The sequence below is a fragment of the Protomyctophum parallelum genome (genome assembly GCF_964188405.1).
Source record: "Protomyctophum parallelum genome assembly, chromosome: 4".
Taxonomy (NCBI): Eukaryota; Metazoa; Chordata; class Actinopteri; order Myctophiformes; family Myctophidae; genus Protomyctophum; species Protomyctophum parallelum.
Window position 1 is genome coordinate 38,217,308 of NC_139700.1, and position 13,202 is coordinate 38,230,509.

Below are 13,202 nucleotides of genomic sequence, written 5' to 3' on the forward strand. Positions count from 1 at the left end.
ATCTCCCACACAAGCTCTTCTGAGTCACAATATGTACACATCCCTAATGAACAACCCACGACTGGAAAAGTGGAATATGCCACATAAATGCATGCTGATGTCTGATAGTCTGCTTTCTGGACAGACCAGTATAGTTTGTTCAGTGTATTTACAGTATGGCACACATTGATTTAGGAGTCTAGGCTGTAGAACCGTACAATGAAGTATAATACTTGGGGATGTCAGTATCCTTTTGTTTTGCTGATATCCGATATACCGATATTGCCAAACTCCTAGTTTCCGATACCATCAACCGACACCGATATATGAGCAAAAGTCAACTAATTGTTAGGTAAACATTTGCCTATTTGACAGAAGCATAATTGCTGTCCTTGCTGGAGGTCTGTCTGTGCATCATCGACAGTGTCTAGCCTACTAGGGCAAAACTGTGTAACTCTCCAACAGTGGCCCTTAAATAGAGAGAGCTTCCAGCCAAACACCAATACCAGGTGCAATGAAATCGTTAGCTCATACCCTGCACCTGTTCAATTTACTTGTCTAATTGGATTCATCAATGCTGACCTGCTGCCACTGACTGCAACTCAAAATGAAATAATCAAGAAAAGCATGCATGCACAGTGCACACACACAATATCAACATAAAACAAGCTATAATACAAATTAATCAGCAGTCTGTCAGCATGACACATATCAGCTGATATAAAGAGATGCAGAAATTAACTAGAAAAAGTGCCCTTCTGGGCACAGGTCCAGGAGGATAGGAGTGTGTGATGTTTGGCAAAATGTTTAGGAGTAATTTAAACATGTTTGTTTGGGTTTGTGTATGTGTGTGTGGGAGTATGTGTGTGTGTGTGTGTGTGTGTGTGTGTGTGTGTGTGTGTGTGTGTGTGTGTGTGTGTGTGTGTGTGTGAGACGCAACTTGGCCTGTTGTAGCGCCACCATGAGGCTGATTTGAAAACTGTCAAGTGGCATTTCATCCTCAGCCTATAGTGGGAATAGGCATGCACGGCTTGGGAAGCCGTGGATATGCACGGCTTTGATATCCGTGGATATGCACGGCTTGGGATACACTGCCATGACTTCCTTCTCAGAATGCATTTCTTTCATGTGGATTCCAAGGGATTCGATTTCCCAAAAGTTGCACTACTGATCTGACAGTGCCTGTTCCTCTCCGACGCTGATGTGCATCACTTCAATGTCCACAACTTCAGTTTAAATATCGGGCATCATTGTGGAATGGTCTGGCTGTAGAACTCAAACAAAGCACCAACATTGTACAATTTAAGAGGATGTATAAAAATGACTTACTTAACTATTACAGAGTGGAGGATGAGGCACATTGATTGCCTCGGGCTATACTTGATTGCTTAATTACTATTCTTACATACACATGTACACATGTACGTGTGTATATGTGTGTATGGATGCAGTAATACTTGGATTATATGTTTATTGTAATTACTTATTGGTGAATGTTTAAGATGGGGGTAGGAGTAAATAAGTTTTTACTTCTTCCTACAATCCTACTCCTTTTTGAACTTCAGGTGCAGGATCAATGATCACATTGTTGTCATTATAATTTTCTTATTTCATTCAAAAAAGAAATATACATGCATCGTGGTTATATATATATATATATATATTGTTTTTTATTATTATCTTATTTGACTGTTTTACCTGAAGGTTTCAAAATAAAGATAATCAAATCAAATCAAAAATCCCTAGATGGTCGAATACTCAACCTTGAAGGAAAATTAACTATTATTTTCTATGACTTTAATACTGATAAGATGATGCTATCTGAGTTGAGGTTTTGTCAGGGTGACATTGGATCAGAAAAAGTATTAAAAGTGAACAAAACATTATTTTAATGACAGATAAAAACTAAGGACATTTCTTTATGATTTTATTTAGTTTTGGCTTTGTAAACTCAGTTTCAGTTAAATATATTTTTGCAAAGCGTTTTTATTTCACTCTATTTTCCCCCAAATTAATTAGCTTTCATGATCCATTTCTTTCGATGAATATATATAGTTCTAATGTAAGATAATGCCCAACTAGTTGTTAGGGTGTTTTATTGATAATTTTACCTTTCTTTTAAGCAAGTTGAATTATTATCTTTCGGTTACACATCTACTAGTCGGTGCAGCATGGTCAGTATAATGTCTGTCAATATCATGGTAGACAAACGGACTTACAGGCAATACGATTATATACAGTTTATTGTACACATAATTGTGACATTCCTCATGGTGCAACCGGTACAGTAGGATACGGGTGAAACTTCGTAATATATTCATGTCCAGAGACAGTCAAAAACAGAAGACAAACGAGACAGGCACTTGTTGGATTGGAATATCAGCTGTGTGGTCGAGGTGGGGTTTGTGGGTGGCCTGTAGTCCTGACAAAGCACAGCTCAACAGTACACTCTGCTGCTGCAATTTTAACTCAAGGAAAGAGACAGTGGGTTTTACATTATGCTGTGTGTGGATTTTAACTATTTTAAATGTGTGATTGACCACTTGAACCATAGCATCCATATTCTAATGCAATTTTTTTAAACAGAATTCAAATTCGTACACATTAAAAACAAAACGTATGTTGAAAGATAAATAAAATAGAAAAATAGAAGATCAAGCTTACAACGCATTGTGATGTGACATGTACGTAGATCTGCTACTTTTGCTATTCATTATATGACAAAGTACTGTATATACTGTACGGCTTCAGTGTATGTATGGATAAATAATCAATCAATCCTCAGAGGCAGGACAAAACTCCCTCTGCCCTGTTTAGTTGTACTTTGTCCAGACCCCAGATTTGCACAAGCTCTGGATGCGTGCCTTCTATCTAACAAGACATCTGCAGATTGTGACTCACTGCAGTCTTAAACACTGTCTCTCAACGTCTGGTCCGGAGACCACCAGGGGTCCAAATGGACCACTTCCGGGTCTTTAACAATTTGAGTGTACAAAATGGAACCATTTATTATCTTTGGGACGGTCCGGAGTCGGGACCCCAATCTACATTGTACAATTCTCAAAATTCTACAAAATGGGAACCAATTGGACCCTTCCCATTTGTACACTCGTAAGGGTCCATTTGGACCCCCTGGTGGCCACCGAACCCGACCAGTGGTCTATAGTGAGGGAGGTTGTGATAGAGTCTGGAGTCACAGCCTGGTTGATAGTGAAGGTGTTCGAAGGACGTTTAGTCAAACAGCTTGGCTGCGATGGCCTTGCCGTCATACTTGGTCGATTTCCCATCGAACTCGGAAGGGAGGATTTCAGGGTCGAACTCTTTGTAGTAGTTTTCCATCTCATCTCCATGGACAAAGACCTAGAGGAAATAGACAAATTGTGAATACATCAGGGAAGGGTGAATCCTTTCTGGCCCTCAAAGTTACAGTGGTGGGATTTCTTTTTTTTAGTAAAGTAAACGGATTAATAAACGTTCTGTTAGAAGTAAAAGTCCAGAATCCAGTACAAAATGTACAAAAGTAAGAAAGTACTCATTATGCAGTGTCGAATGTCGAATTTATCAGGTTTTCAAATGTATTACATGTATAAAAATCGTACAAGATTTTCCTACAAGCTCACAATGCATCGCGATTCGCGACGCATTGTGAGCTTTAGAATTAGATCGGCTAAATGGCTGAAATGTACCTGTATATAGGGCTGAAGTGGTATGTTTTGTAATAATAATCAAAATCTACAAAGTAACTAGAAACTAGTAATGTTTTCAAATAATTGTAGTGGAGTAAAAGTACAACATTTGCCTCTGAGATGTAGTGGAGTAGAAGTAAAAGTACAAAAAAAATTAAATACTTGAAATTACATATATTATACATTATAAATGTATACTTAGTTACTTTACACCACTGCAAAGTGCTAAAATAATCTGAGACAGATTCCTGTCATTGCGGTTGGTTTGGGTTCTATAAAGGAGAATCCTGCAGCATAATATTCCTCATACAGAACCAGTCTTTGGTTCCTAACTTCCTATACTTACTCTCTCCAGTAGTTTGCCCTTCATGAGAGGTTTGACCACGTTGTAGGTGGTGGTGAAATACCAGGGCTGGTGGATGAAGTGAACAGCCTTGAAACGAGCAGGGAAGGAATCCTGGTGCACGGAGAAAACAAACCCAAATACTGATTAAGCATCGTGCTGTACATTATTCATCCTAATCAGATTACTACAGTTTGTTCATGATCTTAAACTTTTTTAAGGGGCCTGCTTATTGGATAGGGGGCACTGACCCAAAAAAGTATAAAAGACTTTCTCTCAGTCTCTCTCTCTCTCTAATGTCGGCCACTGCTCAAGTTCATTTAGACTAGTATGCAAGAACAACTCAAGTACTGCACCATGAATGGCTAAACTGTCAGAATTGGTAACTCATCTCATAAGAACAACCAGGAATTCCCAATTGATTATAAAAAATGTACGGTATTATTGTGCAAAACCCAAATCACGCTAATTGGAATTTTAAAAAGGCCTTTATTGTCAGATTCTAGGGCGAGGGACGAGGTTGGTCGTGGGGATGGGGGTAATGATATGGGGGGCAGACATCAGTGCGATGTACCAACACAGCCCGACATACGTGGCCGGTCAAGACTCCGGCGTGGCTCCGACATGCGTGGCCAATTAAAACACGTGTGGCAGGTTAAGACTCACCCGTGGCTTCCGCGTGTGGTTAGGTTTTAGGTTTCTGGTTTAAGGACTTCAGTGTTTTGTACCAAAACACTGGACGGACTGTTAGTACGTCGGACCAAAGATATGCACCCAATGATATGTGCTGGCTGCTTCTGGTGTTGGTCTACCTGTAACATGTCCACCATCTTCTTGAGCTCCGTGGGTTTGATCCCCGCGGCCTGTTGCATGGTGAACCCTTTGAAGTTCTCAATGATGCAGAAACCGTTGATCTGCGTCTCCTCGTTCTCCAGGAGCTTCTCCAAGATCACACAGTACGCACGCAGGATCTATGGAAAAACACACGCACGCACGCACACACACACACACGCGCACATGCGCAACACATGCAGTCACATGAGTGACACCTTGCAGCCATGACTTCATGGTAGTAACAAAAGGTCAGTCTATGTGGAATAGATAGGTTGATGCAACGCATTGTGAGCTTGTAGATCGGATATTTTCAAATGGCTGAACTTAAGTGGTTAATTTATATGTTTTGTAAAAAATTATCCAAATCTACAAAGTAACTAGTTTTCAACTAAATGTAGTAATATTTGCCTTGTAGTGCAGTAGAAGTAAAAGTATAGAAAATTGGAAATACTTAAATAAAAAATCCCTCAAAATTTACTTAAGTACAGTACTAGAACGAATGTACTAAGTTACTTTCCACCACTGCATATCTGGAACAGTCTCTACTAGTCTACAAATCTACGTGTATATACGGTATAGATGCACTGTGGGATATGTAGTCCCTCGGGTTTGGAGTCTGACCTCATCGAAGGTGATCTCCTCGTAATCCCAGTTCTCGATGTTGAAGAGCAGAACGATGCGTCCGTACTTGTCTCTGCTGGACAGGATGCCAGGGTAACCTGCCTCTATGGTGCTGCGGACGGCCTCTGGAGTCAGGTTCTCAAACAGCTCCGGGTAGTCCCTCCTGAAACGCACGTACCCTGAAAACACACGCATGCACAGACGCACGGACACACACACACGCACACGCACACAGAGATAAGTGTGCTGTAAAAGCAGTGAGAGGTTGATTGATTGTGCAGAATGAGTGGTGGGCAGTATCGAGGTGGATGAAAGGACATGGAGGTTTGTAACAACATAAAATTTAATAAAACAATGTGCAGGTCATCTTCCAACAATGAGATTGTTTCAAACTATTTTTGTTTTTATTATATTCTCTCAATTTCTTTCTATAGAACTTTGTAAACACTATTTAAAAAGGTGATATATACTGTAAATAAAGAATATTTTTAAAGCTGCTATAAGCAATAATATGTAAAAACTTTAATTTATTTTTATTTTTTTGTTGTTGTTGTATTCAGACAGCCAGCAATGGGTAGAACTCGCCCATTTTTTTGTCTCTGTGACACATATAGGTGCCGCAATCTGCATTCAAAGATGTTCCTAGAAGCTTTGTCATTGGTCGAAGAAAACCCTGGTTGCAATGACTAACCAATCAGGAAGTAGACAGGCAAATCGAACCAATGACAAAGCTTCTAGGAAAATCTTTGAATGCAGATTGCGGCCCTAGATGTATCACAGAGACTACATTTCTTTGGGAGCGTTCTACCCATTGCTGGCTGTCTGAATACCAAAATATTATTTCTTATAGCAGCTTTAATATCAACTGTTATGGTTTGGCTCTGTCTCAGATTTGGTCGATACTATTTGTCTATACAGGTAACATGACAAATAAAAACGTGCCTAGTGTGTCTGCTAAATGCCTAAATTGTAAATTGCCTATACTATACCAGTGGTTCTCAAACTTTGAAATGTCAAGGTAGACCCTTAAAGGAGATTTCCGGAGTAGTCATTTTATTAACGAATTTGGCGCTGCACTGCGGCGACATGGGCATAAGGGCTACGCTTGCATGCGGTAGACAAATAATAAAGAACCCCAGATTTGCACAAGATCTGGATGCGTGCCTTCTATCTAACAAGACATCTGCAGATTGTGACTCACTGCAGTCTTAAACATCTGGTCCGGAGCCCGCCAGGGGTCCAAATGGTAGAGGTAATAAACCAGTGGTAGAGGTAAGAAAGAAAAAATCCATGCCAAGCGTTCCTCCTCAGCTCCGACCGTGGATAGACGCCTCCTCACTGCTCAAGGCTACAGTGCACCAATTCTTTGCCTCTACCAGTGGTTAAACGTGTCCATTTGTACGCTGTCAAAGTACAGACCGGGTCCATTTAGAACCCCTCAAGGAACCTTGAGGAGGATCCAACTTGCTCTGCCTGGACTCCACTATGAGAACCACTGCCCGGCACCCTGGCATAGAGTGACTCACCCTTCATGAGCTCGAAGGCGCGCGCCACGTCGTACTTCCTGGCGCGTATGAAGCGGATCAGCACGCCGTCGGGCTTCTCTCCGAAGGTGTCCTGGACGCCCTTGGCCAGGTCGTCTCCTCCGTCAGCCTTCTCCTTGATGATGGCCCTCAGCTCCTTCGCCGCAGACACGCGCTTCTCGTCTGTCTCCAACAACTCATCCTTGGCCTGTTTGGAGTCAAACCACACTGGGCGGTTAGCTTGGAATCAGGATGTCCGGGGCCACTGCCAAGGCTATGTATAGACACAAATATTATTTATATTTCTTTTTTTAAGATTCTGTGTGTCATGTTTTATCGCCACAAGACCCAAAAGAGAAATTAGACATTGGTCCAACAACATGGACCAACATGAGTCCCGACTACCGACCCACTGTTTGTGTTATCTAGTGTGTGAGTGAACACCTGCATGTCACCTTCTGCATGGTGTGGTCTGGTACTTTGGGGGAGGGTCCAAACACCGGGCCGTGATCTTTCACCGTCAGGCGCTCCAGTTTGGCCCTGAGAGCCTGCTCCTCCTCAGACACCATACGGAATGTTCCACTCTGACAGGACACAGAGGTTATTAAGAGTAGTTATTATCACAGGAGGCACTATGGTTTGTTATGAACATGTTTGCGTTATTATAAGTTGCGGTATGGCTATTTGAGATATTGTTAGTACCGTGACTGAACCAAGACACTTTCCTGGATATTTACTGTACCATACAAACTGATTTTGGTGTAACAATTACCAACTCATTGTAACTCTCACTAAAACATTGGACGTTGCCAGTGAGCCATCAGCTGAATGTGAGGTTGAAACATGCGAGTCAGAGAAGAATGCCTTTCCACTGAAGTTTGCTGTTTCTAAATCAATAGACCTCAGTGTTGTTAAGATGTTAATCTGACTCACATGAGTCCATGTGAACCGTAAATAGATTTCTTTCCCCTTTTCTTGTTAAAACCTACGGTTGGGATCAGGGATTAGCCGCTAGCAGACACAGCTGCTGTTGACCGTATCGTCAGTGGGAACAAGGAGCTTTGGTGTTGAGAAATGTTGAGCCACTGGACTCGTGTTAGAAAGTTACACAATCACTGTTGGCCAAATGTTTAGTAGTAGTTGGTTGTTAGAATGAACATCCCAGAGATTTTTTTTCTTCTTTTTCTCCTTTGTTCAGGTCACAGTAAGTAGACAGGAAAAGGGAAGAGAAATGGGGGGAAGACACACAGCAAAGTTCGTCGGGATCAGGACTCAAACCCGCGACACACTGCCAGGAAATGGATAATTAATTGGATCATCTCTGCTGCAGCCCCTGAGCAAGGAACCAACTCAACCCCAACCTGCTTACTGTACTTTAAGCTGCTCTGGTTAAAACGTGGCTAAATGTCTCCTCACTGAAACCAGTAATCTACTTCATGCACTTCATCCTCATTTTTGTATAACCACGCCATAATTATAGTCTAAATTAGCTCTGATATACTATATAGGCTAACCTCACTGAGTCGGTCGGTATTGCATGGTCCTGGAATTCCACCTGGGGACCTGTATGTGTTCCACCTTTGACTCTACCTTATTGTTATTCATGTCCTCACTGTATTGCATTACTGCTATTATTTTAATGTTTTTCTTTTCTTTTCTTATTTTTTTCTCTATTGCTAAAGCACTTTGAGCTGCATTTCATGTCTTGAAAGGTGCTCACTGCTATACAAATAGTGTTATTATTATTATTATTATTACTCATTCAATCCTGTATACTATCATCTAACTATAAATGCACCAAGTCTCTGTACGTACGTACGTACGTACGTCTGTACGTAACTCGAGAACCGTTCGCCCCACCGACTTCAACTTCGACACACGCATTCCACCCCACCACAGGGAGTGCTGTGACCGGTGTCGAGGCGGTCGGACCCACGGTTGTCCCGGGCTCTCTGCCCGGGCTCTGGACAGGGCCCCTGCTCAGTGTCCATATATGGAGCTGGACCTAGGCCTCAGATATCACATCAATAACTGTGATACAACTATAATTCTATCAACTTCTCTACTAACAGCAGGATGGTGGGACAGGAAATTAACTTCTCACATCTACTTGTGTTGTGTTGCTGTTATTTAACTATGAGTATGGCAAAACAGGTCTAAGCTCTATGAAGCCACTTTCTGAGTTCAGATCTAGTTCACCATCTCTTCTAAGATCACAGGAAATTGTGCAATACTGTGTGTACTTCTTACTATTGGTTGCTTACTACAGTATGTTGGTGATCCAGGAACTGAATCTTATTTCATTGAACTTGCAACTAAGTCACTTTAGATAAGAACATCATAAATGTAATGTAAAGAAAAGGTGTAATGTACTTACAACGACAGCCATGTCTGCTGGTCCTTTACAACTGCTGCTTTAACTCTGAAAAATACAAATGGGAGACTGAGAGGGATAGGAGGAAACAATTCACCGACAACTGATTAACCCTACCAGCCATGGCAGGATGTTTTAACATTCTTATCTCCCGTTATCGGCACTGGCAGTTCACATTAAATTCACATTATATCACTTTTATAATTAAAAGTAGTAGTTACACTAGTTCTTTGGCTTGATTGTTCCCTTAGCATTACGACAGTACTACAGGTACACAAAGATTCAGTAGATAGACAAAACAGACTCAATTATGTTAATTCATCCATGAAACACAAGCAACTCACTCTGTGTTATTGCATTATGGAACTAATCCGCTCAGTTTTATGCATCACTGAACTAAAATGAAATTCCTGCTCCTAACCTATACATCTGAGACCCCAGAGTGCCCTATAGTGCCTTCCCGCCAGTCATAGGCCTGAAGAAACTCCTCCTGGAGACAGAAATCACTGCAATAGTATCTACATACTGACTGTACATCTGTCATGTGTTAAGACGTTTTGTCCATACTGCCTTACAGTAACAAACATTTTCACTTTTCAGCATTGCTGCTGGCTCTGGCGGCATGTCGTATCCACATACATGGACCACATATAATAAAGCCTCTCCTTTTCACATTTTTACGACCAAACAACGCAAACAGTTTCGATCTCAACGACACCCAGGTATGTCCAAAGTTGGCCCCCCCAGTTAAACAACAATCCATGATCAGCCTCCACTAAAATCCCCTCCCCGTAGAACCGTCCAGCGTCCACTATAGCATCGATGAAGCGCTGTGGATCATCCAAGGTGGGATGGTGAGGAAGAGGACGCTGCTTACCTGTGTCTGTGTCTGGCGTCACAAGGGGTTGGTGTGGACTGGGGGACAAAGGGAACCTGTTATTTGTAGCACTGGGATTAGTGACGTCACATGAGATTACAGCACATTAGATTTAAAAATTTCTTCATAATCAGTGGAGAAAGAGGTGGAGCAAGAGAGACTGGGGGGCTGTGGAAGGAGGCAGGGTTTGATTCTTGCTGAATAGTGGATATATGATAGTGTTGGAGGGGAGAGGGGGTAACCTGCACGGCCTACACCGATTAGAAATTTAGAATGATGATGTAATGTTGCAAAAACACTTTTAGGCAAGGTATGGATATCATGGGATAGGGTGTGTGGGTGCGTGCGTACAGTATGCATGTGTGCAGGAGTAGGGTAGGGGGTGTTCTTGAATGGAATTTTGAAATAATGTTGGTCTCTCGTGCCTGCAATGTGAACCGCCTGGCGGGGACTGGATTCTCATGTGTTCGTAGCTTGTTTTTCTATGCTTGTAATGAAGGAACGAGAAGTAGTGATTCCAGGCAATCTCTTTGTCAGTGACCCCCAAATAAATGTGTATTTATTTATTTATGTGTGGCAATGGATCCCCATCTGAAAATATTTCGCATGGAGGGACTAGGCACTGTGGGTTGACTCCTGGCTGGTCACCTCCTACGCCTCACCAGGTCCTCTCCTGCTCTCACCAGGTGTACCCAGGACATGTGCGTTGCACCAGATTCCCAGCACCAGACACGTCAAGTGGTGGATTCCACAGGCTCCACCGGCAGGGTAACAGTGGTGCCGCAGGCTCCACTTGCAGCTTGAATGGCCGTCCTAAAGGCCTCACGGGGCGTACTCCTCACGGCGGACACAGGCTGGGGCGCTAACCCAAACTGCTTAACCGGGTGCCGATCTATAATCTCTTGTAGATTGGCTAGCCGATCTACTCTATAAACACATTTTCCTGGAGAACCCCAAGGACACCCAGGGGTTCCCACTTTGAGAACCACAGATTTTAGCAGATTAATAAACGAGCAACACGTTTTCTAAAGAAAACCTGCTGGGTAGTGGGTACTACATCTATTACTTAGGTGAGACAACAGATGATGGACAATACTACTTATATCATGCCCATATATCCCAAAGTTCTACCAAAGTTCAAAATCACTTTATTGAAGCGATTGTGATGGTGGTTGCTCGCACCTACAAAATAAGACACAGAAGTAAAGTGTCACCTGGCCACTTTGTTCTGTCACTCTTCATTAGACTTGCTTTCCCCAAGAACTGTGACTAAATTGAACTGTTCTGATCCAAAGTGGATGTTATTTGTCAGCAGAAGAAAAGGAGTAACCCCATAAACCTCTCATGAACTGTTCTTTGTTTTGGCATTAGTAATCAGAGACTAACCTCTGCTTGATAGAGGTCAAACTTTCAACAGCCCATTAACCACTTGAACCTCAGCATCCATATTCCGGGGGGGACGGGGACGGGGACATTTGACAAAAATAGCCGATCTACAAACAAGCTTGTTTAGATCGGCTAATCACTCCATGGTTAACCCATGTTCTTTAGTTTTGAGCATAACAGGTGTATGAAGTATACACCCATTACATAGTATTGAGTCAACTTCTCACTTGCACACACACACTCACACAGGCATGCACGAATGCGCACTTGCACACGCACGCGCACGCACACGCACACACACACACACACACACACACACTATATATTTTTTATATATTTCAAGCTGTGTCTATGGGTCTGAGAACTACTACAGAAGAGGTCTATTAATATTTCTGTGTGGCGAGTCATTGGATGTCAGAGTACAGTGGAAATCATTGATGCACATTTTTGTCCTGATGCAACTCTAAATGCAGCAGAGAAGTAAGCTGCTAAAGCAGACCTGATCCTCTCATAGGGCAGTATCTGGATTGGAAACACAATGCCAGGCTCTGTGCTATAGAAGCTATATAAGGGACACAGTAAAGGTTTAGGAAGTGATTGTGTGTGTGTGTGTGCATGCCGTAAGGGCATGTTAATGCTACTGTACATGGAGGTGTATGTGCATATGCTCACTCTCATATGCACTTGTAGCATATAAATCAGTTGAATGACTTTAACCCTATATAGATACACACACACACACACACACACACACACACACACATTATACACGAACACACACAGACAATGCTCACTAAATTGATAATATTCAACAAAACAATGATTTTGTGCCATTTTATCTGTGAACAGTAAAGCAGGGTGTCACTGACTCACTGGGTTCTGTACCCTCTTTAGGTTTCCAACATTTTTTCCTGAAGCTATGTGATGGATTAAGTAGTTGCGTTCTGTGATGCCATCCCTCCAGAATCAACCTGACCATATGCTTTTTTCCCCTCTACAGCAAATCTCTTCGCCAAATGTTTGCCAATTATGACATAACCAGAATTGTGACACAAGGCTTCATGTAGTTTAATGACATTGAATATGAAAGCATAGAGAAGGATCCAGCTAGATTCAATCCAAAGCCAGCAGTGGTATGTGTGGGGTTCAATAGACATTACAACAATGGCTGCCATGTTGTTGAGTCACATAACTTTAACCACATGAACCCCTGGTGTCCCTTTTGTGGGCATGTCACAATAGGCAAGCATTACTGTATGTGAAAAGTCTGCCGTTTGCGATGAGGTGTGAGCATTTAGTGTAGTGGTGTAGACCTTAGAGGGAAAGAAAGGAGCGAGCAAAGTATAGAACTGTGGGAGACACTTGTCAAGAGTACCGTATATAAGATTAATTGAAAGTAGCATTCCATCACAGTAAGTGAAAGCTCATTTCAAAGCCAATCGACAAGCTCACATGTTGACATTTAAAAAATATGGGAAAACGTGTGACTACATACTGAACCCTGGTCTGAATTTAGGTGGGAACTCAAACATGGGTCTCCGTGGCACATGATTAGACACGGCTCACTAAATTAATTGCT

At 42.1% G+C, this 13,202-nt stretch overlaps 1 protein-coding gene across 1 annotated transcript; it reads right to left on the reverse strand.

Annotated features, from left to right (window-relative positions):
- Positions 1–2,356: 2,356 nt before the first annotated feature.
- On the reverse strand, positions 2,357–9,436 carry rlbp1b (retinaldehyde binding protein 1b). The gene is made up of 7 exons (XM_083762427.1): positions 9,364–9,436; positions 7,442–7,570; positions 6,990–7,194; positions 5,464–5,642; positions 4,821–4,979; positions 4,012–4,122; positions 2,357–3,339 (listed from the first exon to the last, which is right to left on the reverse strand). The coding sequence occupies exons 1-7, from the start codon at positions 9,373–9,375 to the stop codon at positions 3,211–3,213; spliced, it is 924 nt and encodes a 307-aa protein (XP_083618553.1). The 5' UTR covers positions 9,376–9,436; the 3' UTR covers positions 2,357–3,210.
- Between the last annotated feature and the right edge of the window lie 3,766 nt (positions 9,437–13,202).